The sequence below is a fragment of the Bacillus rossius genome, chromosome 1, assembly GCF_032445375.1.
Source record: "Bacillus rossius redtenbacheri isolate Brsri chromosome 1, Brsri_v3, whole genome shotgun sequence".
Classification (NCBI taxonomy): Eukaryota; Metazoa; Arthropoda; class Insecta; order Phasmatodea; family Bacillidae; genus Bacillus; species Bacillus rossius.
The window spans coordinates 10,219,343-10,245,762 of record NC_086330.1 but is presented as its reverse complement, the minus strand read 5'-3'; the positions used below and the strand labels follow the sequence as shown (position 1 = coordinate 10,245,762).

At 36.6% G+C, this 26,420-nt stretch overlaps 1 protein-coding gene across 18 annotated transcripts in view; it reads left to right on the top strand.

The window, feature by feature from the left end:
* Positions 1-26,420, top strand: part of LOC134532050 (endophilin-A) — a 167,262-nt gene that overhangs the window by 127,003 nt on the left and 13,839 nt on the right. For 4 of the 18 annotated variants that reach the window (XM_063368218.1, XM_063368263.1, XM_063368227.1 and 1 more), the window contains exons 3-10: positions 8,020-8,088; positions 9,562-9,778; positions 13,253-13,386; positions 15,149-15,215; positions 17,121-17,192; positions 20,345-20,445; positions 22,169-22,272; positions 25,176-25,435. In XM_063368218.1, the coding sequence (XP_063224288.1) occupies positions 8,020-8,088; positions 9,562-9,778; positions 13,253-13,386; positions 15,149-15,215; positions 17,121-17,192; positions 20,345-20,445; positions 22,169-22,272; positions 25,176-25,435 (1,024 nt within the window). The remainder of the gene's footprint in view (positions 1-8,019; positions 8,089-9,561; positions 9,779-13,252; positions 13,387-15,148; positions 15,216-17,120; positions 17,193-20,344; positions 20,446-22,168; positions 22,273-25,175; positions 25,436-26,420) is intronic. The other 14 variants (XM_063368347.1, XM_063368279.1, XM_063368378.1 and 11 more) reach the window with 9 other exon arrangements.

The window sequence follows — 26,420 nt, the reverse complement described above, 5'->3', positions numbered from 1 at the left end:
TTTCACTGGTTTTTTTTGCCTGATAATAGCGTGATGCATTGTTTCTCACAATCTATTGAGCTATGTTAGCAGTATATTATGAAAGCCACCATGTAGCGGACAGGCCCAAAACTGCTTCATGAAGCTAGGTCTCAGTTTCGGCAGTTAACAGCAAATACACTAGAGACTAACACCGGACAGCTCCAAGAAATTTGTGTGAAAACCTTGCGTTGTTGTCACGTCAGTCCGATAGATGGCAAATTGCATGCCCAGTATGAACAATGTATCTGTTAAATACATATGGTACCAACATTATGGCAACAAAAATAACTTTCTTTTCTCTTGGAAAAAGTTTTTTTTTAATTCATAGTACAGATTTATGAGAGATATAAACCTCCAGTTCTTAAATTTTTTTAAAATTAAATTAATAATGTTTGTCACCAGATAATATTATATATAATTTGACACTATATATATAAAATATGTTTGTAGTTACACGTCTTGCCGCTAGGTTATTTTCCACACACTCGCCTGTGTTAGTATAGAGCTGTCCGGTATTAGTCTCTAGTGTACAGTAAACTCCCTATTATCCGCGCATACTACGAAAAAAATACAGCACATAAATAAATCTGTCTTTTATTACAAGTGAGCAAATTTGAACTCTACTGACGAGTATATTGTGTGCAGTATACAGTAAAACGCCACAGACCTTCTCGAAACCCACGCAGTAGGCTGGCATGCGTTACTATTTTTGTCTGTCGCGCTGTTTCTAGTCGTATGGTTGAGCACTTTTATGTTCACAATACTGAAATGTAGGTACCTATTGTATGTTAATTATTCGGAAAATACTAAAATTGTAGCATCATTTAAATTTTTTTACTTTCAATTGTAACTTTTACTGTACATGAATTTTTAGATTTTTAAGTTGAAATTGTTTCCTTTTTTGTTTCCCATTATCGGCTCTTTTGCGGATTATCCGCTATTTTCACTATCCGCGGTGGCCCAGCCACTTAATTTCGCGGATAATCGGGAGTGTACTGTATTTGGTTACAGTTTCTCCCCCCTATGGTTGTGTGTGTGTGCATGGGGGGGGGGGGGGGGTGGTGAGGGGCGGAAGAGACGCAGCCGGTCTGCAGCGAGGGGCGTATGTGTGAGTGATTGTCCCCCGCACATCCCGTCGCCGCGATACAGCTATCAGCGGACACACGGGACCAGAGGCCCGCCGCTAAGTCCTCGTGTGCTCAGCTAATTGGTTCATGTCAATCCGCCCGTCAGCTTCTTGCGTGTGCGCTGCCCCCGCAACATACGAAGCCCTCTCCGAAGACCAAAGTTTACAGGAAATAAGGGGGGGGGGGGGGAAATGTCAAAAACTACCGCAAACTGGAGTAGCTTGGCTTCTGGGTTGTAGCCGTGTCCTTGGCGAATAATTAACCGACGTTTCGGTCGACATTGCAGTCGCCATCATCAGGGAGCAATCAGTAGGTAACTTTGCTCCCTGATGATGGCGACTGCAATGTCGACCGAAACGTCGGTGAATTATCCGCCAAGGAAACGGTTACAACCCAGAAGCCAAGCTACTTCAGACAATGGCCGTGAAAGCCTGGCAAAATTATTATCTCAAACTGGAGTTAAGGGCCACTATAAATTTCAAGATAACTCATCACTGTTTTGGATTTAGGCCTTTGTCATGTCTTACAAAGGTGTATTTATGTAGACTATTCAGGAACGCTACAATAAACCAGTTAGTAATTAGTTGGACTTTGGGCCTTTTAACTTATCAGGGCAGTATGCTCCTTTTCCTGTTCTACTCTATTTTTATCATCGTTTTGTTTCTTTCGCGCGAGACTGGCGAGCCGTTCTTAGGTTTACTGTACTTGCTATTTTAGATGGAAGTATCCTTGGTATTTTACCTTTGACAGTTCTGAGTTAGGACAGTTTTCAGTTAGGACAGTTTTCAGTTAAGACAGTTTTAAGTTGAGACAGTTCTGAGTTGAGACAGTTCAGAGTTGAGACAGTTCTGGGTTGAGACAGTTCTGGGTTGAGACAGTTCTGGGTTGAGACAGTTCTGGATTGAGACAGTTCTGGATTGAGACAGTTCTGGGTTGAGACAGTTCTGGATTGAGACAGTTCTGGGTTGAGACAGTTCTGGGTTGAGACAGTTCTGGATTGAGACAGTTCTGGGTTGAGACAGTTCTGGGTTGAGACAGTTCTGGGTTGAGACAGTTCTGAGTTGAGACAGTTCTGGGTTGAGACAGTTCTGGGTTGAGACAGTTCTGGGTTGAGACAGTTCTGGGTTGAGACAGTTCTGGGTTGAGACAGTTCTGGGTTGAGACAGTTCTGGGTTGAGACAGTTCTGGGTTGAGACAGTTCTGGGTTGAGACAGTTCTGGGTTGAGACAGTTCTGGGTTGAGACAGTTCTGGGTTGAGACAGTTCTGGGTTGAGACAGTTCTGGGTTGAGACAGTTCTGGGTTGAGACAGTTCTGAGTTGAGACAGTTCTGAGTTGAGACAGTTCTGAGTTGAGACAGTTCTGAGTTGAGACAGTTCTGAGTTGAGACAGTTCTGAGTTGAGACAGTTCTGGGTTGAGACAGTTCTGGGTTGAGACAGTTCTGGGTTGAGACAGTTCTGGGTTGAGACAGTTCTGGGTTGAGACAGTTCTGGGTTGAGACAGTCCTGGGTTGAGACAGTCCTGGGTTGAGACAGTCCTGGGTTGAGACAGTTCTGGGTTGAGACAGTTCTGGGTTGAGACAGTTCTGGGTTGAGACAGTTCTGGGTTGAGACAGTTCTGGGTTGAGACAGTTCTGGGTTGAGACAGTTCTGGGTTAGGACAGTTCTGGATTGAGACAGTTCTGGGTTGAGACAGTTCTGGGTTGATACAGTTCTGGGTTGAGACAGTTCTGGGTTGAGACAGTTCTGGGTTGAGACAGTTCTGGGTTGAGACAGTTCTGGGTTGAGACAGTTCTGGGTTGAGACAGTTCTGGGTTGAGACAGTTCTGAGTTGAGACAGTTCTGAGTTGAGACAGTTCTGAGTTGAGACAGTTCTGAGTTGAGACAGTTCTGAGTTGAGACAGTTCTGAGTTGAGACAGTTCTGAGTTGAGACAGTTCTGAGTTGAGACAGTTCTGAGTTGAGACAGTTCTGAGTTGAGACAGTTTTGAGTTGAGACAGTTTTGAGTTGAGACAGTTTTGAGTTGAGACAGTTTTGAATTAAGACAGTTGCATGTTTTTAGGCTGCGTGTTTCTTAGTTTTGATACTTTTAACTCATGTAATTTTTATTAAAAATTCAAAGTTAAGTGATCTTATTCAAGAATTCAAAGTGAAGTGATCGTATCCAAGAATTCGAGGTTAAGTGATCTTATTCAAGAATTGAAAGTTAAGTGATCTTATTCAACAATACAAAGTTACGCTATTTCATTGAAGAACGGTAAGGTCGACCCAGAGCCGAAACACGCGTGAACACGTGGCGGGTGTCGGCAGGGGAAGGGGAGAGTTATCCAGCGCGACCGGCCAGCCGGCAGGCCGTGTGGAGCAGAGTGATCCGCTCCGCCCGCAGATGAATGCCCGCGTGCGAGCGAGTTGACTCTGCTAGGGAGGGATTATCTGCAGCAGGCTAGGCGGCTTCATTACGTGAGAATGAGACGGCACAAGGCTATTCAACTGTGTGCCTTACGAATTGATTCCGCAGGGTAAAAAATTAGGTATCGTTTAGTGACTATAATTATCTTGTTTAGTGTGTAAAAGAAAAATTATTTTAAACTTATGTACACTTGTTAGAAGTTATACTTACTTGGCATAATAAAAAAAAACTTTAATTATGAATTAAAATAATTAATAGAAATAAAATAATAAAAGAACTGGAGTGATATTATAAATACGGTTGGTAAAGTATAAAATCAAATAAAATAAATTGGATAAATCTGTATTCATCCATCTCACGCCCTCACGCCAAAATAGTGTTTCCTCGCGATTTTTTGGGGCCCCAAGATTTTGTTTGTAAAAGTTACAAAACAATTTTTACGAAAGCTTACAGTAACGAGTTTCCATCAATACTGGAGTCACGTAAAGGAAGCAATTTTGCGTTTTGTAGCGTGTGCCGTGCTGATTTTTCTATCTCGCATAGTGGAAGAGGAGACATTGTGAAACATGTCGCTACAAAAAACACAACTAACACGTGAAGTGTATTGCTTCCAATAAAAAAAATAATTTTGCTGTGAACAGTGATAATAGTGTTACACGAGCAGAATGTTATTTTACATCTTTTTTAGTTGCGACCCTGCATGATCACTACACGACAGCGCTAAATTATGTTCAACTAAATTAAATCTGCAACCTATAATTTGTTGAAATAAATTTTGAAGCAGAGACCATGTAACATATGTACAGGTATGTCACTTAAATGTAAAGATTCTCATTTGTTGTTTTTTATATCTAACCTGTATTTATGGGCCTGAAAATTTTTATCGAGGACCACATGATTTTTTAAATTTGAATGTTGGCAGGTCTGCTAGTGTGAAGCATGCGTGAGTTCGGGTGATGTTGGGGGTGGAGCGGCGACAGAATGCACATGGCGAAGGGCAGCGGGAATGCCCCGAGAAAAACCACGTGTTACGGCAATTTTAGTAAAATAAATCAGGATTAACTTTAGAATAGTCGTAACTTGGAACTCTCGGCCTGCAACCTCCGCATAGCTTAGACCTGTAATAAAATTTGAAAAGTGGCATAACATAGACAATGCTATAGTGAGCGGTTTTTTTGACGTGACAAAGTCTAATAAATCTATGAACGCCGGCTGCACGCACAATAAAGTGTCCCGTTACGCACATTGTCCCGTTACGCTGAGTCCCGTTACGTTCATTTTACGCTTGCGCCGCATCTATCTCTTCCACTCGATTGGAACAACCATCGATTTGACTTTTTCGAGGCACATTAAACTTGAAACACTCCCATTCGTTTCCTACTTTTCCTATCATCGTCCTATCCTTAACGGAATAACACAGATTGGAAGAAGTTAAATAGCAAACATGTATAAAAGTTATAGGTAAAATAATCTCTTCGTTAAAGTAATAAACATATTTGAATTAATGAGTGCAAATAAAAGTAAATTTTCAATTAAATTGTAGATTTCATTTCACTCCTTTGTATCCATACAGAATAGTGATAATTCAATAAAAATGATTCAATTTTATTCATAAAAGTATGCAATAATTACATAAATGTTTTATGACGTCACGTTAAACTATCGTCCGTAAACTGACTTAACAGACAACCATTTTTTTTTTTAAATCGTGTGTTAATGACAATTCCCAAAAATAAAAATAATACGTGATGTGCTGTACTCGCTAATGGGAATCTTAAGTATTTCTCGAGTTGTAGCGAGGAATGGCGGCTGTTTCTGCAACCCCGCCCGGCACAGCGCGGCTCGGTTTGGGTCGATGATGGAAGACCTTGTGTGTGTTCCTAGCCCCGGTCAGACAGACGCTGCGGGATGTTATCAGTGGACCAGTCGGAGGACTGTCGCAACACCAGACTATCTCGGAGATGTTTGCCGGCCGCCTCGTTCCCAGTCGACCTGACACTCCTGGGCTGTTTCCGAATGCCTAGGGATGCGTCCATTAAGTTCACGTCCCTGCATCCCTAAACAAATGCACCCTCAATTTAAAGGATGCATTCTAAAGTATGTACGATATCCGAATAGGTATACAGCTAGCACTACCTGTTGGTTTGTCATTGTACTAATGTATATCCATGACATGTAAAGGTGGGCAAGTAAAACGTAAATGAACATTCAAATTTCTAAACAATTTCGGATCATTTAAATTATTGTTGGGAATTGAAATATGGAAGAAAATTTGAATCGGGCACTTGTTTTTCCTACAAATCAAATTAATTTACTATTTATGTGAATTATTTAAACATATAGTATAAGTATTTATAAATACCATAGTTACATGTTACGAGTTTATCTTCAAGTTCAAAATCCATTTTGATTAACTATCTCGTATCACACTCTCGTTTTTAAAGGGTTATGTTCACAATAACAAAGCTAAGGGATGTATGGACGTATCAGTGGATGTGAGAGACGCGTCCCTTAAAATCTCGAACTAGTAGACGCATGAGAGGATGCATCGACATCACTTGTGAGAATTCGGATACAACTCAAAGATGGCCGCGTCCATTACGATGCACTATCTATGGATCCCTTAGCTAAGGGATCCATTAGGCCACTATTCGGATGCAGCTCTGGACATTCACATCATTGAGTAAAACTGGGCGTACGCGGTGCCCGTTTGAAAGATGACGAATACAACCACCACTTTAGAAGTAGCTTGGCTTCTGGATTTTAGCCGTGTCCTTGGCGAATAAATTCACCGACGTTTTCGGTTGACATTGCAGTCGCCATCATCAGGGAATAAGTTACCTACTGAGTAGGTACTACCTACTCGTCGGTGTGAATTATTCGCCAAGGACACGGCTACAAAACCCAGAAGCCAAGCTATTTCAGGCAATGGCCGTGAAAGCCTGCGAACATTATTAACAACCACTTTAGTTTAATATACACTATATATGAAATGATTAAATATTAAAATATATATTTACATATATAAAGTGCATCTGTGCTAATAATTTTAGCAGCAAGAAATTAAGTTACCACAAAAGAAGAATATGATATAAAAATTCAAAAAGGTGTAAAGTTTTTTAGTTCTACAAAAAAGCAAATATGCCAAAAAAGCTTACAGGCTTGCATACCTATATTAAATATATATTAAATAGAGACTGTTTTTTAATAAAATTATAAACTTCAAATGTACAAACATATTTAAACAAATAAATAAAATCAAAGAGTTTCGAAAGGACAAAAGTACAAAATTCAAAATATTAAAAGATTCCCAATAATGCAAACTTAGATTTTTAAAAAAATTTCCAGTTTTATTACCATCCTAAATATAGAATATGATTATATATAGGATGGTAATAATAACTCCCATGAATGGGTAAGGTTTGCCAATTGGTTGGTTGTAAACAATGAAAAGCATTTTGGGTGCAGTGCATGCTATTTTCGTGCATTGTAGTCACAAATTTGAAGTTAACTGCATTAAAAATAGATGATCAAATGAAACAGAAATTTACGTCAGCAATATGTCAGCTTTGTCCACCCTGAATTTTTACTTTGCAGTTGCATGTGTAGTCTAGCTCATACAACATTGGTTCAGATTTCTTGTTCCGAATATCTTGAATGAATTATGGACCATAATAGAAAACATGCAAGTAGAATGAACCATCAGTCTTCATGATAATTATTCCGTATTGCATATCCAGTTTTATTTTAAAACAAAATATGAAAATAAAGGATTTGGTTGTGATGCTAAGCTGTAGAAAAACCCTATATAAATTTGACTTGGAAAATTTGTATACAACTTGGAGGAATATTGTTCCCATGAGCAATTCTGTGTAACATGTTGAATTGTATTTTAACCTAAAATGTTAAAATAAAGTTAGCAGTTAAATGTTTGTAATGGCAAAACTGTACCATAACTAAATATTAGTTGATAACAATATTTTACATACATTTCATTTTTCTGATTTTATATACTAAATCGCCATAAATATAATTTTTTTTATTGAGCTATCCCATATCATAAAAATCATACAAATATTTTTTTGTGTAAGATTGGATAAAGTGTGTGTGTGGGGTGGGGGGAAATTCTAGAGCAAATTTCGTTTGCTACATCCTCCAAGTTAAAAAGCATTAGAAAGTATTGAGAGATAATAATGCTAATTACTAAATACATAATACAGTAAGCAGTCTTTGGTTATGATACTTAAGATTCATGTACTATTTTCTCTTAGTTGCATTCTTTGTTTATGTATCTGTAATTATTAATATCTAGGTATGTTCAAGTTTGTTTATTCATAGCATATGTATATACCTAACGTACAACGGTTTGCTGAAATGGTTGTGTGTGTTAGTATTTTACGTATGTATTAATGTGAAGTTAACTTCAGTCTGTATGGGCATTTTTTTTTTTTTTTTTTTTGCAGTATGTCACTGAAAAAATGGGTGGTGCTGAAGGCACTCAAATGGACAATGACTTCACAGAAATGGAGAGGGTGAGTAAAATTGTTGTAGAATTGATATGAAACTATTTTCTATAGACATTAACTATTTAATGCTGTAGTTCATTTGTGGTATCCCCAAACATTTCTGAAGCCCTTCTAAAATTTTTACTTTTGGCTATTTACTCACTACATAACATATTCAACTGCCAGTTATTCATACACTTTTTCTCTCATTATTTTTGATTTATATTAACTTTAAAAACAAAATATGTACAGAATTTTAATAAGGATTGAAAGCTTTCATGACCATTGTCTGAAGTTGCAAAGCGACGATTTTGATGGGGCTAGATCCCAGAAGCCAAGCAACTACAGAAATTTTAGAACAGTGATGAAAACTACAAACCTTATGTAAGTGGAAAATTAAAGCCTTTGTGTATTAGCTACCTACTTAAACCATCATAAATTAATTCATAAGATCTTAATAAAGAACTAAAATGACTTAATAATTTCTCCAAGACTTTCTTCAATAAGCATGAAAATATGTATTGTATTGCATTGAAAAAGTTTGAATATTAGCAATTATTTGCAACCAGCATCTTTCATGCTTGAAAATTGTAGACCAATGGTTAGTTTCTGTTGTTAAGTGATATCACGCTTTGTTGGTGCAAAAAGAAACAAGGCCCAATTTGCCCTGCCAATTTCACAGTTCAGGTTCTTGAAAGAACTCGAGAGAGTTGCATTAGACCTTTATCTTATAATTTATATGACCTATAATGTTATGGTCACTGCTCAAATCTCAAAGTTGCCTTACGCTTAGAGGAGATACCTCTCTATAAGTACTAGCGAGCGTCTCACTTATCATCCCGCCTCGCTGACATATACATCCCTGACTAGGAAGGCCTTATGATGTTCAGGTATAGCCAAAATTATTCAAATATTTTCATAATATTTTTTGTTTTTATAAATATGTGATGAATTTGAAAACCAACAAGTGTAGCTAATATCCCTTGAACAAATTTTAAATTGAGCTTTCAAAAATACTAATTGTCAGCTTATCATTTTCTCATTGAATTTCTCAATGAATTATTTAAGCTCTTGGAGCACTGTAAGTAAATACTTTTCAGCTTCATAGCAACTAAAGTGTTGTAAATTGTGTGTTAGAACTGAAATTGTTTGCAACGCAAGTTAAGTGATGGCTATAGACCTGCAAAATTCGCGGTTTCGATGGCCTTCAGGATAGACTGCACATACCCCTGTACACTCGGGCAAATAACGCAAGTTCATTGGCTGCCGACTTGTAAGACGTCTCAGCTGGTTTGTCTGTGATTCGATCCTTCTTTGGTTGAGGGTTTATAACCGGTTGAGATTCGTCCAGATGAACAGTAAAGCCAATAGCAAAATTATCTAAGAGGTAATTGTGTTTGAATTCTAGCCTATCACTGAATGAATCCGCGAATTTTGCAGGTCTGTAGTGATGGCTATTCCAAAGGTGTTTTGTTGAGGTGGTCGGAATGTTTGTGTCAGAAAACAGATGTCACGTACGAGCTGGTGGAAGAGCTGCAGGTCAAGACCAAGGAGTTCCTGCAGCCGAACCCGACGGCCCGGGCCAAGATGGCGGCCGTCAAGGGCATCTCGAAGCTGAGCGGGCAGGCCAAGGCGTCCACCTACCCCCAGCCGGAGGGTGTCCTGGGCGAGTGCATGGTCACCTACGGACGCAAGCTGGGCGAGGAGAGCTTGTTCGGTGAGTGGACGTGCCTTGACGTGCATTGGGGGGGGGGGAGGAATACGTCCTCCCCCTTTTTCCCTTCCGAAACCCTAAATTAAAAAAAAAAATCATTCCCACCTACTAAAGGACAGAATTTGAAAGCAAAAAGCAGGCAACGTGGTTCTATCCAAAACCCATCCCCCCCCCCCCTTTCCCAATTCCACTCACCACAAAATTAAATTGTGTGTACACTCCGGATGACATCTACACTATTATTGCTCAGGCTCTTTCAAAACCCTAGAAACTTAAACCAACACAGGTTGAGGGCTGCGCGCACGTTCCCGGTGATTTTAAGATGTTAAGTATGGGCGCCACCACGTGGAAGGGCACGTGGACCCGGCGGAGTCTCTCTCTCAGGACGTGACGTAGCCCAAGTGGGGACGAGTTACCAGCCCTATCTACCCTACCTATCCAGACCTGGCCCGCTCTAGGCGTCGGGCACGCCACACTCCTAGGCTAAGTAGGCTCACTCACCACGTGGTTAAATAAAATACTCAATTTATATTCATTCCCAGATTTAATTTCACTAACACGTTTCTCTCCACATCCGTTACACGTTACACGGTTAAAAAGCCTGAGGCACGAATCGACTTAGGTGAAGGCATGGTCCACACACGTGGCCATGCTACAAAGTATACTTATTACACGATGGATCAAAACTCGACTGAGACAATTAATTAATTAAACAGTCCGCTGACCGAGAGCTGCCCCGAGGATGACGAACGAAAGCGATTTAGAAAGAATTAACGATACAGAAATTACTTGGTCAGTGATGAACAATGGTTGAGGTCCCCGGGGTGCTGGCGCGTCTGCTCTCGGTCAGTGATGAAGATGGACTGGGCTGAGCTCATCGCTCGCAGGTGGCAACATGGCGCCCTTCGCGCCAACACAATTACCGTTACTATATCCTACGATTCCGTGCCCCGGCGAAAGTTAAGCAAATTACAGATCAACATTAAAAAATATATAAAAATTACTGATAGTTTAAAGTTTGTTAATAGTTGCTTGATTAATGATAATTTATATAAAACGTTCCTACTCTCGTCCAAGTCCGTGCCTGTTCGGGTCCGCCCGGGCAACGTCTGTGGTTATTTCAAGTAACATATTTAAATTAAAGAAACACAAGTAAACTGCACAACACTGGGGCAAAGATAAATGAGAACAAACAAAAAGGTTTACAATTAATATTAAATGTAGCAATTTTAGGGGTCGCCGCACTGCTTCTAAGCGCCCTCTTGTGGTAGTTCGTGGCGCGCAATTCAAACACACGACTACGTACATGTCGGTACAAATGCCAGGGAAGGGAAGGGAGATGTTGAGGAAACGGAGACTGACTAGGCTCATGGGGCGTAGCCCCGGCTGACGTCAAGGTGTTGTTAAATACTGACAAGATCGGGCACTAAATTCTCTATTTGGATTGCACTGTTCAGTTTTTTTCACTGCAGCATCTAAGTATGTCAAATATTCATCTTTAGTGTAAAAAAAATTTTTCCCCATTGATATTACAATACTAATTCATTGTTTTTCACTCACACAAACATTTTATTTCACCGGTCGAGAGTAGAGTTTGTTGGTATACTAACTCTTTTGCTGTCTAACCATGCAAATGCAAATTTGAAAGTGTGTGTGCATTCAAAGGTAAAGATCTAGTGAACAAATCTTTGAGATATTGTAGCACAATACTTTGAATATAAACTGGGACAAAATTTACAATTGATTTCTGATGCCTGAATCAAGTTAAGTTTGTTTTGTATTTTTTGATAATAATAGTAATAATGTTTATTCAAAAGTTGTATATGATGATTGACAACATAATGTACTCTGTCTCATATTTTCATTCTGTGATTAATTTATAGGTTTTAGTTTTCTTAAGGTGCTATTGACTGCCTTTTGAACTCTTGCTGCCTTTTCGTAGGAATAAAAGCATATTTTTTTCCCTATCTTCCTTCCCCATCATAAAAATTATTTTTCGAGTTTATAAAAAATAAATTATATTTTAGACTGCAAAATTTTGCAATATTATCTCCGGATTGTTTGTCTTGTAATATATTTATTATCTACATAGTATGAATGTTTTTTTATGTATTACTTATAAATAGTTTTGAACTTTTATAAATATTCTGTGGTCTGAGTTTGTCTGGACTAGATATCTTTTTTTCTCCCCTTCAAAATACATGGACAGTATGATGGCAGTTTAAATGGAATAGTCTTAGGTGTGCAAAATTGTTTTTTAAGGATACTTGAACCTAAAAATTAATCAAAAGATACAAATTTCATGACATAATTTATAAAAAAAAAAACTTTGTGAACCCTGAACTCTGGTGTTAGTGTGGAAACTTAAATGCCTCAGGAAATCTGGCCAGCTTGCCGCAACATCTGCAATATTTCTTGCAAAAGAAAAAAATATTTGCCAAGAATAAAATCCTTAGAGACTTTTTAGCCAACTATATAATATTTAGGGGTCTGCAGGTATTAAAAAAAATATTTTATATTGTGAATAATTTGATATTTTATTCAAATTTTCAAATTGAATATATTTTTGTAGTTATACTTCTGTAGGCACTTTATTTAAAATAAAAAAATAAAAAAAATATGAGTGTATTTTTACAATGCACAGGCACCATGCAATAAAATTTTCACAGTATGAAAAAAAGTTACAAATAAAAATTATATACATGCTTTTAAATCTTATTCTTTAGTGATTGATAATAAATACTGGTCCATATAATTAAAAACATTAATTTATTGTAATTAATTGTGATCTAAATTGTGTTTATAAATTTTCTCAAGTGTATTTTCAAGTGTATTTAAGTGAGATTATGTTCTCATATGTAGGCCAGTTATATAGTTAAACTGTTAAAATATATTTAATTTCTGTAATTAATTGTTTAATATTACAAGAAATAAAAAAGAAAATGAAAATGTAAAAAGAAAAAAAATTCCTCTTTGGTAGCGAACCAGAGGCTGGCAGATTCCCAGGCCATGCGTTTAACAACTACACCACTACATTAAAATTTGTCTTGATTATTTAACTAAATTAAATAATTTTATACACATGTTTATATTCAGAATACTGAATATTTATTTTAATGTTTTAATTTAATTTAAGTCATGCTTTACTAATTGTATTTATATTGCTCCAGTCATTTTATTATTTTATTCATATTTTTTGCATTCAAAATTTAAGTTAGTTTTTTACTATGCCAAGTAAGTGTAACTTCTATCGTGCATACAAAAGCACAACCATCTTTCTTTTTAATTCGTTATTAATAGATACACCACATAGGACTCATTCAATAAAAATAAAAATAATGTAACTTGTATGAGGCTAAGATTTTTTTGAAATGCTTTGATTATTTTTCTGCAGCATAATACGATACTTTTTACTAAAAATAAATTTGGAGAGTTGTGTGTGTACATTTTCATACTAGTAATTTCCCAATTTAATAGGTATTGCGCTTCTCGAGATGGGTGAATCGATGAAACAGATGGCAGATGTGAAGTATTCCTTGGATGACAATATCAAACAAAACTTCCTAGAACCCTTGCACTATCTTCAAACCAAAGATTTAAAGGAAGTTATGGTGAGTCATTGTATCTTAATTTTCCAAGATCAATTTGATTTGAGATTAAGTGTAAAATAATAATTGGTTTATTTACTGAGTAAAATTATTTTTTCAGGTTTCAGTGCAACACTTTAGAGATATGGTCCCTGAATGTATCTTAATAGTTTATACAGGCTGATTTGTAGTAGGTTAGACAAAATGAAAGGGCATGTTGGTAGACCCATTTAGAAAATACCTATTGAGCAATAAGGCCCTTGGGGTACAAATATTTTTGTTATAATTTAAATATTGTTCTTGATTTTACCAAAATTTTTCTCTGAACCCTATAGTTTTTTGTTGCTTGTTTTAGATATGATTTTTTATGTATGTATGGTCCCTGATGCATCTTTCGTCTATGCAAGGCAGTGTTAGATGCAAATAATGACTAAAGAATTAGTTCTGAACTTATAAAGTCAGAAAAATGGAAACAAATAGGCAGAACAGCAACTTCAACTTAATTTTAAAAAAAAGATCAAGAAGTTCAAAAGTTTTTTAAAACTTCCCTAGTTGTTATTTATTACAACAGCGTGAAAAATTGGTATAAAACACTATCAGATTTTGTAAAAATGAAGTCGTAAGGGAAAATTGAGTACAGTTACGAAACAAATTATTTTTTATTTGTTTATCAAAACTTTACAAATCTGACTTGAATGTTACACCCTTATTTCTAAACCCACATCAGCATGCTACTTTAATAGGATTTTTGAATTTTTGTTTAATAGATGATTATTTTTATTCTTACTGTTTGCACTTAATTTTTCCTTCGCATTAAATTTTTTTACACAAGCGAATAGTTTTATGCCAATTTAGTACACCATTGTAAGAAACAATACCTAGGGATGAAAAGACATTTGAACTTCCGGAACGTGAAGTTTTTTTTAATAAGTTAAATTTCACAAATTTGCCTGTTTGTTTCCATTTTTATAATTTTCTTTTCAAAATTCGCATGTTAGCATTGTGTGTTTTGAGTTGATACATTAATTTTTAATTCACTTTCTAAATACCTTCTTTTCATTTCGTGAGTTTAACCAATTACAGCAACTTTTTCAGTGTAATTTAGTTTTACACTCTTGAATGTAAAGTCAGGTGTGCAGTGTTTTATTAGTTACATTGGTTAAAGTAAAGATAAGATTTATTTAAATAAATCATTGTTTTCACCCAGCCATTGTCAACCTTCTATCCATAGAGATTCCCAGCGAGGTCTAACTCAGATTGTTTCGCAATTGGTAAACGCAGAATGCGACGACGTAGCCGGTGGTTTTTTTATAGCGTGCTCCTGTTTGTCCTATTCATTCCATTAATGCTCAATTAGAATCTCATCACATTTCACAATCTCTCTTGACCTTGATGTTAAGACATTAAGCTCAAACTAGAGCCATCATCAACCAAACACTAAAGTAATTCTCCCCCCTCCCCTTCCCAATTCCCGTTTACAGATATCAGGAGCCTGGCTCAAATTTTATTTCATTTGGGGTTCCCTCTCAGTGTAGACTGTCTGAAGTTATGTACTAAACCAAAGAGTTCATTATTCCTTGGCATTCGGAGGTAGGAAAGTATATCTGTCACTTCTTTTTTATCACGCCAAGTTGGGAATCCACCAGTTGTGTTAATGGCTTTGGGAGCCTTCATTTATCCTTGTGCTAATTTACTTGCTAAAGCAGTGTTTGATATTGCATTAAAGGAGAAAATGTAACATATAAACATTAAATGAATGCCTAATCCAAAAAAAAAAATATTTCAGCATCATCGAAAGAAGCTTCAAGGGCGCCGTCTCGATTTCGATTGCAAACGACGCAGACAAGCTAAAGGTAATTGAACTCATTGTTAATAAATAATAAAACTACTAAAACTAAGTTAATTACGATGAGGTGCTTACAGGTACATACTTTGTGACGCATGTCACCTTGTAAATGGAAAGAAAACAGAATTTAGTGTTACCTGTTACAATAGCTATCAACAATGAATTTAATTAATTTTTTTTTTGTTGAATATATCTACTTCTTGTAGATTGAGGCCATATCCATGAAAATGATGTGCCCAGCAATTGGCATGCCTGGTTGCAGCATGTTGAAATCTCTGGCAAGTGATTTTCATGGATGTGGCCTTGATATATAAGCCAACATGTAGTTAGTGACAAACCTCAAAAGCCTTCAATCTAGATTGCAATATATTGTTGCAAAAGTTATCACCATATTTCTTACCATACAAAACAAAGTATGTACTTAATGTTACACGTAACTGCGATGTGTCCAGGACAATTCAGATTACGTGAAAATATTTTTTTAGGGTGTAAGTTTTTTTTCCCCAGAACCAAGTGAATATATTTTTATTCTATAGGAGTTTAGATTGTATGTAGTTTCCTCCGAGTGTGTCGCACTGCAAAACCGTATTGGAGGTGTATTTGCCGTAAGTAGCTTTGTAAAAACTTTTTTCTTTTCTGCACTTTTTCATGTTTGTAATGGTTTTAGTAATTTGAAGTATTGTTAGGGAATGAATTCTGTGAATTGTTGTTAGGGAAAGTATTAGAAAATTTTATAATAATTTTGAAATTTTTCTTACCATGCGAGTAATGGAACTTATGGTTTATTAAAATCCAAATTTTGTTTGGGATAAATTTGCTATGTCATTTTGATATTATGCTATCGTTGCAATACATATATATATTTTTTTTTCAATTGTATTCTAAGAAGTTTGTATTTAAATAGAATATCATGCCAGTTGTAGTTAAAGATAAACTAAAACAAAATTTTTGATCACTCTTTTGTTACTGTAAGTTACAGCTTCTTCTAACATGACAGGTTATAACAAGATATTTTTGTATTATGCTGCACAAACTTCACTATTAGTTTCCATAGTAGTAGTGTAACTAGTTTTTATAAGCTTCCAGTGATTTTAGCCTTTTATGTGTTAGGTATTAAAATACGTATATTAGTTAGCAGTTAATGCAGCATTTTTTTATTATATTGTGATTCCTGTGACATCTTTCTTATATCCTTGTTGATTTTCATAGTTCGGATGATGTTATCGTATTTAAGTTTCTTCTGGTTGTTGTTTCTCTGTGCTGAGCTGGTAAGTTTTGCCTGTCAATTTTAAGGTCATGAATTGAGCATAAATTTCTACCTCCAGCACTTTTTAGTTGGTTTGATTTTGTTTTTGTTGCCTTGTTAAGAATGGTTGTGTTTTAAAGCACTATTTATACTCGATCAAGACTTCAGATTTGTTGGTAAAGCTGTTTTTTAAATGAGTGTATTGCAGTTCCTAAAATTTTACATGTATACTTATTTTATCTTAAGTTTTTTTTGGCACCACTTTCAACTTTTATATGCTTTTAATAACTCTTGTTTTTATTTATGATTATTTTAGTTCAAAATATTTAACATGAAGTAAATGCTTTAATAAAATAAGTTGCTGTCATTCAAGCAATGTATTTTTTTTTTAAATTCTTATATAGTTCACACTTCACAGTTATGTAGGCCAATGTAGTTTTGCAATCGTTTTCTCCATTGTGATATAACATGATTTTGAACTGTCTGGTCTACGATTACCTTTTTCAAGCACTTTTATTTTTTTATTTTTTATTTTTTTCCGAAATGAATGTTTTGATGTTGGTCTAGCGACGCGGCGGAGGGGCATGTCCTAGAGCAGAGCTAGCCGGAGTGTCGCATGCTGTGTTTAATGTGGTGGTGTTGGTGTTGCTTGTCTCGGGCGGACAGTGAGCGGGAAGAAGGGGCCCCACGGACTGAGCCCATGTGCCAGCCCTGCCCGCAGCCCCATGGCTGCCATGGGTACGTCACTTCTTGGAGCACCTCCGCCTCGCTTTGCCCCTTTCCCCCGTCTACCATCCCCCTCCCCGTGAACCGTAGTCGCGCGGGCCTGTTGGTCGCGGGGATGACCAGCTTGCGGGTTTTCGTGTATTCTTGGCGGTACTTCAATAATCTTGTAAATCCAGTTATAAACATATAAAAAAATTCACACTCTTTTTATTTTCCTATTAAATGGATAAAATTTAGGTACTTTCATTTACGTTAAGTTTGGTTCCGAAAGTTTTTTTGTAATGCTATAAAATAACACCTTTTTGAGTTTTCTGAAGATATGATAAATGATCATCAGCTTTGACTTTTCCTCAGTTTTACGTGTGCCTCTTGTAAAAAAAAAAGTTTTTTTTTGGCAATGTTCTGCACTCGCAAGTATAAGTGGTAACTACCGTTCTTAAAGTAATGGCGATTTGCAGTATTTCTAGAAGTTTAATTTGCAGACCCATTGATGGATGCTGTGATAAATATCTTAAATTACTTTTCCTGAATGAAGCTTGTAAAATACTCTTCTGTTAGTAGAATTAAATTAGCTTTTGTAATTGTCCTAGCACTTTTAGGTTTAGGTTTACAATATTTGTTTGACCGTTTTTAGCACGAAACATAAATGTTTGCTGTTTTATTTTAATTCGGAGTGTCTCTTTGACGTTAAGCTGGTTTGTCTTAAGATTTGCGGACATTCCACCCTCGTATGATCTGGTTGCCACTGAACATGTCTTATCAATTGCAATCATTCTTGAAGCATGCAGCTTCAAGTTATGCAGGAACATTTTGTGATGGTCGTCACAGATCGGGGCATGCATTGCCAGGTGCCGACTCACTGGTGAGAGGGTGTTGCGCCCCGCGGACTCTCAAACAAACGCTGCACGTTTGCGGGACTGCGTGGCATCCCAGAACTTCCCTGCTGGGGCAATGAACACTTGTAACTGTGTGCCCAGTCTCCGAAAGGCCAGCCGACTTCTGAGTGTTGAAAGTGCAGAGACCAGTTCCCTCTGCTGGGCTTGATAGCACTTCAAATATGATGATAATGCTTTTATTACAAGTATGTAGTAACAGCATGGGCCGGGGGGGGGGGGGGGGGGGGGGGGCTGCTTGCACTTGCGAAAGCGTGACTGTGAAACGGGTTGTTTGATGTCGAAACTATGTCTAAAGGTTAACTTTGTGTATATTATTTTTAAAGTTTTCCGCTTATTGCACGCATGTATGCCAAAATATAGGCAGTATGAGAGTCGGTTAACCCCACGTGCAAAACTCTTGGGCCACGCCCCCCCCCCCCCCCCCCCCTCCTTTTTCACCCCCCACCACCGTAAATTTCTGCGGGGCCCCTTGTGAATCCTACAGATTTGTGCCTCTTAGTGACTGTGTACTAGCAATGACTCAAATTTCTTCACTAGAGGCAGAAATATTGTGGAAAGGGAATATTAATACTATTCCTTTTTTGGTTGTTAAAGTTATTATTTTATTGTTAGGTACTCTGTTTTTGATTGGTTTTCCAATAAAGAGATTCCATACCAAATATTTTGGCAGATGAAAATTCGTGATTTTGGGCACATCACTGCACAAAATTTTTAAGTGACTGTCTCTGTGTATTCATTACAACCAGGCCAGCAACAAAAGTAAAATTTAGTGTGTGCCACCCTTGAAAACAAGTGGACGAGCCTCCAAAATGTTTGGCACAGTTAGTTAATGGGATTGCTTCAGTGCTGTTATAGGTTATTTTAAACAAAAATCATTTTATGAAAACTGGAAAAACTTTTGCAAGTCTGAAGAGTAAGCATCTGTTGAGCTTTATTTAAATCCAAATGTTGTGGCGGGGGAGGGGGGGGGGTAGAGAGAGAGAGAGAGAATAAAATACTTTCTTTTGCTATAGACAGTATTTGTGTAAAGGGAGTGTATGTTTGAATATTTTGGATGAAACTTTTGTCATCTTGAAACATATTGTGTACTTTGGCTCATTTACCTTGTCCCTCTGTCTTGCATGAGAAACACGCTTTTTTCTTTTACACACGTCTAACTATTCTTTGTACCTGTAAATAAATCCTTGCACAAAGCTTTATTTTATTTTTTAACCATTTTGGATGGGTTCGTTCTCAATACAAAATTCTTAAAATAATATAAAACTGTGTTTAAATCCACTATTATGTGCAGCTTTTAAAATCCAATTATATATTTATATAGATAGAACATGCATGGTATTTTCCTACTTTTCAGAAGTTCTACTTATGTTCTTTAAAGCTTTGTATTCTTCCCCCCAGTATAATCTCTGTGTGACAGCTGAAACAATCAGCGATAAGAGCATGTATCATAATAGGATCTGGCGTGATTGCAGAAATTCTCCTAGCTTTATTCACACCGTCACTTGTGAATTCTTTTGGTGTAATTACTTTATGCACAGGAGGGCTGAAAATTACACGTCTTCTCAATTGTAGCCGACGTGGAACTACTTTTCCTTGCTACCTGGCATTTGGCCTGCTTTGTCTTATTTTTTGTCTACTCGTCTAGCTAACGTCTGTCATGGCTTATAATCTAAAATGTGTTATCTTTTTCTTACCTTATAAATGCCATTAATGTTATGTGCGTCATTCTGAAACTAGGCTTGAGTAAAGAAATCAGAAATAATATTTTGTTGTAAAACATTCTGCTGTTTTTCCTGAGGAAAATATTGTAAAAGTTGGTAACAAACTTCTGCATCAGCGGTGATTTGCACTTCAAAAATTCATCTAAAATACTGTTGGTGCGAGTTAAGTTTTTTAAATGCTGGAACCAATGCCCAGCAGGAAATTGTTCAAGATTAGTGAAATTTTTGGAAATAAGGGCATGAAGCTTGTTATGTTCCGTTTCTAACTGGGAACCAAAATATTTTCAATGAATGATGGCAATATTTGTTCATTCTTAAGCCATTCTTTTAAAAATTATAATTGGTCGCTAAATCATTACAGGTAGCAAATATTAAAGATCGTGACATTTTACATTTTTCTCGCAATAAGTACTGAGTTTCGACCCATAAGATGCTAGCAGAGTATGATTTATTTATTTTTTTGTTTGTTTCAATTTTTGTTTTGCAGTTTGCTTGGTTTCTCCCAGTAGTTTGACCTTTCCCCGGGCCGCTTGCGTGTTATTTCCAGGTTCTCACATTACAGATGAGGAAATAAAAATGTCTGAAGACAAGTTCGCAGAGTCGCTACACCTTGCACAGATGGGAATGCACAACCTATTGGATAATGATGTAAGTTGGCATGATCTTAAAAAAAAAAATTTTTATGAATTAATTTTAATATACCTATTTACAGGTACAATTTCCCCTTAAAATTATTTTTATCTCAGTTCCAATTGAAGGCTTGCATTTCAGTTATAAAAACAAATTTGTAAATAATTTCACTCACGTTAATAGGTAGACAAAATGTTTTCTGCTAATTTTGTTGATGTTTGCTGTCTGTATCATTATTATTTTTAGTCATTTTTACTTTCAATAACTATGTAAGGGAGTAATGTGTTAATAGAATATATTTTCATAATAGGTTCATACGTATTTTTATAGCACTATTTTAATGTAGTTAAATAACATTTAGGGAAAATTTTCATATCAATAAGTTAAATGGTTCCTGAAGTAAGCACACCTATGTTTTTTACACACACACTCTAAAACTTTTCAGTGGAATTATCAATAGAACAGTGTACAGGTGTTTTGAGCTATTGATTTATTTATATATACAATACTTTCCATCTTGAAAAATTACAAATTTATGATTTTAATCTTGCATTAATCTGACTGATTGCACTGCATATATCTTAAAATATGCAAGCACTGCAATGCAGGTAATGCTACCTAAGGCAAGTGGTAATTTGTACGTATGACCGACATCATTTTAGTGTGTAATAGCGATTCTAGATGGATTTATTTATATTTTGTTTGCAATTTTGTAGGCTGATAATTTTATTGGTTTATCGTTATAAGCATACGTTTTTGCAACACTTGATTGCTTTTTGATTTAACCTTTACCAATACTGAAATTCATTACATTAACTTAATGTTAGTGAATGATCTCACTCTTTTTATTTACTACATGCTTAAAAATAGTTTTAGGGTACCTTTTTGTTTATTTTAGTTTGCATAGACAAGCTCTTTAAATACTCTTATGACTACATAGTTTGTCATTTTTTAAAGTTCCCCAGCATGCCAAGTGTAAACTCATCCTAAATTCCATGCAAATAGTCGCAGACACACTTGTCTTTAATTGTTTTTTTTTAAAATTTATGTGTTAATTTTTTTTTGTGGATCATACACATTGAAAGCATTTTTCAAATGTCAGTCAGTGGTGAATTCAAAAATCTTCTTGCATGGGTTTTGTGGGGGACAGGGATTTCAGCCTTTAGTGCCCCTTGAATTCATCACTGTAAATATTGTTAACTAAATTGGGTTTGAGGCATTTTTTTAATTATGTTCAAAATTCCATCTTTGGCCTTATAATTCTGTGCATAGCTAGCGCTATTATCATCTGGCATTTAATTATTTTCTTCCCTTTCGCTCAGGTGCAGAATATTACAACATTTAAGGTAACCTGGATATATTTACCTTTGCTCTCAGCAATGTATGCAATTTGATTGTAAAAAATATTAAAACTGTTTTGTAGATAAAAGATAACTATGTAAATTATTTTTTATGTATTTGTATTATGTGACAGTATGATGTGCACATGCCTCAAATGATTTCAGTCTTGCATCATACGTACACATCAGTATTTATCAACAAACCTTCAGGCCTGTTATATTTGTTTTGGTAACATTTATGAACAGAAAGTGTGTTCCAAGAGATTGAAAGAATTTTTTTTTTTTGTCACACTTTCAGTTCGTATGCTAGTGTTTTTGTGTGTTACTGAGAACTGAAACTAATGAAGTGATGGTTTGAGAAGGAATCCCTAATTTAAGTTGGTGTGTGTTCAAACAATTAGGTAGAACAGATTTCGCAGCTGGCTACGTTCTCGGAGGCGTTGTTGGATTACCACCAGCAGTGTGTTGAAATCCTGAAAGTTATCACAGAAACCTTGATGGAGAAGTAAGTATGGACACTCATTTTAAGGTTTTTTTTAAAGTGAGTAAAAAAAAAAAGCACTTCAGAAGTATTTATACTCTATCCAACTAAACAAATCTCCGAAGTGAAAATTTAATATATTACATAGTTTTCTAATCTGGCTTGTAATTTTTGTTCCCTAGTGGGTGGCTCTTGTTATATGTATTTTGTTCCCCACTTTCAGTTTGTTAGTCATGTAACTGTACTACAGTTAAACACTTTTCCAACTACCACTCACCACACACTTGACACTTCATGACAATAATCTTCTCACTTCTACAAGGTAACAATCAAGGAGTCCTTAGTGTCACTGGCTGTCACCCTCCCTTGATAATGCCTCTCCCAAACTATCTCTCGGTAGTTACCTTCCAGGGTCGCCACCCCGACAGTGTTTAACATGAACTGCCATGCACAGTGCCACGAAATCATAAATTATACTTTAAAAAAAAATTGTGGATAGTTCATTCTCCCTTTTTTAATTTTTATTGTAAAAAAAATGTAGTTTTGGACACTTATAGAGATTGCCTACCATATTCTGTAAAAAGTTTTTTAAAATCTGCTAAATTATCCACTAACCACAAGATAATAATTTTGTCCACTAGGCAGTTTAAAAATTTACCAGATCTGTTGGAAAATCCACTTAGTTGGCATTGCTGATGAAAATGTAGCCAGTGCTGGTTGGCATCATGTTTGGTTAGGTTGATGCATGTATAGTATGTGGTCGAAGTGAGTATCAAAATCGATAGCTCACCGGTTGCATAATCGTCATAACTGCTTCCGGCCTGCGGTCAGGTCAGCAATGTAAAGTGCCTCCACCTCCCTCTGTCCTTCCACCATTCCTCCTCCTTCACTCTGTTCCATTCTTCTCTCTCCTGCACTCATGCTCTTTCCACCTCCTCCTTAGTCTTCCTTGGGGCATTCTTCCTGTGTACTTCCGTTCCATCATTTTGCTAGGCAGCCTCTCTTTTTCCGTTCTCTGCACGTGGCTGAAGTCCTGCATTCCTGTTCTTGCTTGCACTGTCTCATTCCTGAGCCTGTCTCGCCTCGTGACTGCCAATGTACTCCTCGTAAACTTCATACTTGTGTCGTCACAATCTCATTGGTGAGACATAAAATTTAATCATACTTAGTTATAATCCTTGCCTTCAGCATCTGTGCGACATAAAACCTTTTTCGGGCAAACAAATGAACCGCTGCAATGATGCAGCTTGCAATCTTGGAGGTGATGATTTAGTGGAGTGGGGATGACTTTGAAGGGTTTTTGGATGGTAGGTATGGAGCACCTGCCAATTAAATGGGGAGTCGGAAATTTGGAAATTTAATAGCTCTTTAGGCTGTACCGTGAAGGGAAAAGTTGAAACGAACTTTGAAGAGAGAGTTCAAGAGTCTGTGAAACCGATCAAGGGTAAACGGGAGAAATCCTGATTTCGAAAGGTCACTGCGGATTCATGTGTCTCCGATCGTCAGTCTGCATGGCCTTGCCCACGGTCACCTACGGCAATTCACTTTGTCTGCGGTGTCGTTACTGGCGTTCACTCGGCTGAGGTGGTTGATCTCTGGCTTCAGTGGGCTGCACTTCCTCCCTTGTAGAAACGTCGCGACCGATTGAGTGTCAGTCTGACATCTTGGAAAAAAATTTTGTATCTCCAGTTATTTTTAGTTTTTAGTTATTTTTAGTTATGCTTACATATGTGTGTATGCAGTGTTGTTAAAAGTACTCGGAAAAAGTAATTGGGCTCAATTACAATTACTGTGGTGATAATGTAACTAATTACAAGTAAAAATTACTTTACATAGAAGTAATCAGTAAAATTACAATTACAATTACTTTCCGCTACCATTTGAAAACTGACCTACGATTCAATTTTCTTACACTTTGTTACATTAAAAAACATACATACATATATGTTTTGTTAAAAAATGATTTCATGTAATGATTAAATTTATTATCTTTAATTAAATGAATAATATTTGAGGACAAACTTGTTTGAATAACATCAAAAGACTTCATACAAGTAGCTACCTGTAATAAAAGTAACACTCTTTAAATTTTGGAATTGACCTTACAAAACAATTGCATTTTAAAGTTCTCATCAGATAGATTCCCTCTCTTGATGGCAAAAACATCTTTACCAACATTGACGGCAGCGATGTGTTAAATTTTAAAAATGCAGTTTTTAGGATAGGGTAATGTTGGAGACACTGCAAGTCACTTTGGCTCTTCATTTTTGATCATAGATGTTGTGCATACGATCGTAGCACTACAAGCGTAAAATTATAAACTTTACTAATACAAAAGTGTATGATCTTGTTCTTAATTGTAATTATTATACGTTCCGAGAATAAAAGTAACGGCAAGTAAATATAAAGTATCAATTACCTTAATGTATCAATTACAATTAATGTTATGTATTCTGATTACAAGTACGAATTACATTTTTTAAATGTAATTCGTTACAAGTATAAATTACTTTAAAAGTAATCGTTACAAGTAATCCGATTACTTGTAATTCGTTACTTAACAACACTGTGTGTATGCATAAACACATATATGTGTGTGTGTGTGCATCGTCGGCTTACTTCTAAAACCTCGTAACTCCATTTCAGTCAATTTTACAGGAGAACTTATGAGCTTTTGGAGCACGGTTTCGACTGACAAAGATACGAGGTTTTATAATTTGTGAATAGAAAAGAGACTAAGTAGAGTTGACTTACTAGGTTTTATCAGCATATGCACTATGAAAAAATGAAAAAATACACCAAACACGTCCGGAATATAAAACTGGGAAAAATCTGGACTTACGGGGTTTTAGAAGTAAGCCGACGATATGTACATATGTACACTGGCACTGGCACAAGGTGCAAAGTGTTGTTCCTCCCCTCCCCAGGAAGCAGGAGGCGGCCAGCCGGCCCAAGTCTGAGTTTGTCCCGAAGACGCTGTCGGACCTGAACGTGGAGGGTCTGTCGGACGGACTGAACGGTGCGTCGACCCAACACCCGCCCTCCAGCACCGGTCAGTACGGCAGAGTCGGCGACCACGACCCCTTTGACCCCTGGCATGTCCCGGCCCCGGCTCCGTCTCCGTCTCCGTCTCCGTCGTGGCATGCCCAGGCGCCGGCGCCGGCGTGGCACTGCCCGCCCCCCACAGGTGATACGAGGCCTAGTCTAGTGCTTGCCTGCGGTGCGGGCTTCCCGGGGGCGCGGTGGACCTGGTTTGTGGACGGCCGGCATGCTCTTCCTCTCTGTTCTCTGTGCTTGTTCGGGTAACTCTTGTGGCTTGTTGGTTTGCTTTCCAAACTTTAAATTTTTATGTTTTCTTTGTGACCTTTTTTTTTTTTTTTTTAAATTTTAGTGTTCACTTAGTGTAATTTCACTGAATGAAAAATGGTTATTTACTTTTTACTTGACATTGTGAAGAAATGAAAAATGATGATCTTAATCCAGTTTTTGTTAGTTCCGAGTATTTTTTTTTAAAAGTATTTTTTGATGTCATAACGTCTTGTAAATCGAAGAACGCCGGGCTGCGCGCACGGAAAAATTGTCACGTTCCGCCTGAGCCGAGCGTTGCAAGAACCGGCCAACCACCGTGCTAGAAAATCTTCTGTAACGTAAAACAGGTTAAAGGCTGGGATTTTTTAACTAATTGTTCGTTGATTATATTTAAACGAATTATTTAAATTAAATATGCAAAAACTGTAAATAATATTTGAAAATTAAAAAGTATTCAATTTTTCATCAATGTTTTCTTATGACGTTATCACGTAAAATTATCGTCCGTTAACCGACTTTACAGACAACCACCCTTTTTTATATTCTAATAATTTTATGAACTTGCAAATTTAAAAATTTCTGTGCTTGAACCTGTAAACCTAGTGCTGTCCTCAAAAATGCATGGATTTAATCAATTATTGTAGTTTATAAATTTCCTGTTTTATTGTTACACCCTTAAATGTTCAGTATTTGTTTAGTTAGCATAGTGATCATAGGTTCATAAGTGAATAAATTTTCTTATCAGTTCGTAAAGAAAATTTATGTTAAATAAATAATTTATAGACTTTAATATCAGTACTTAGTTGAAGTCATCAAATTAATTACCTTCAGTCACATTATGACCACTCAGTATTATTCCAAAA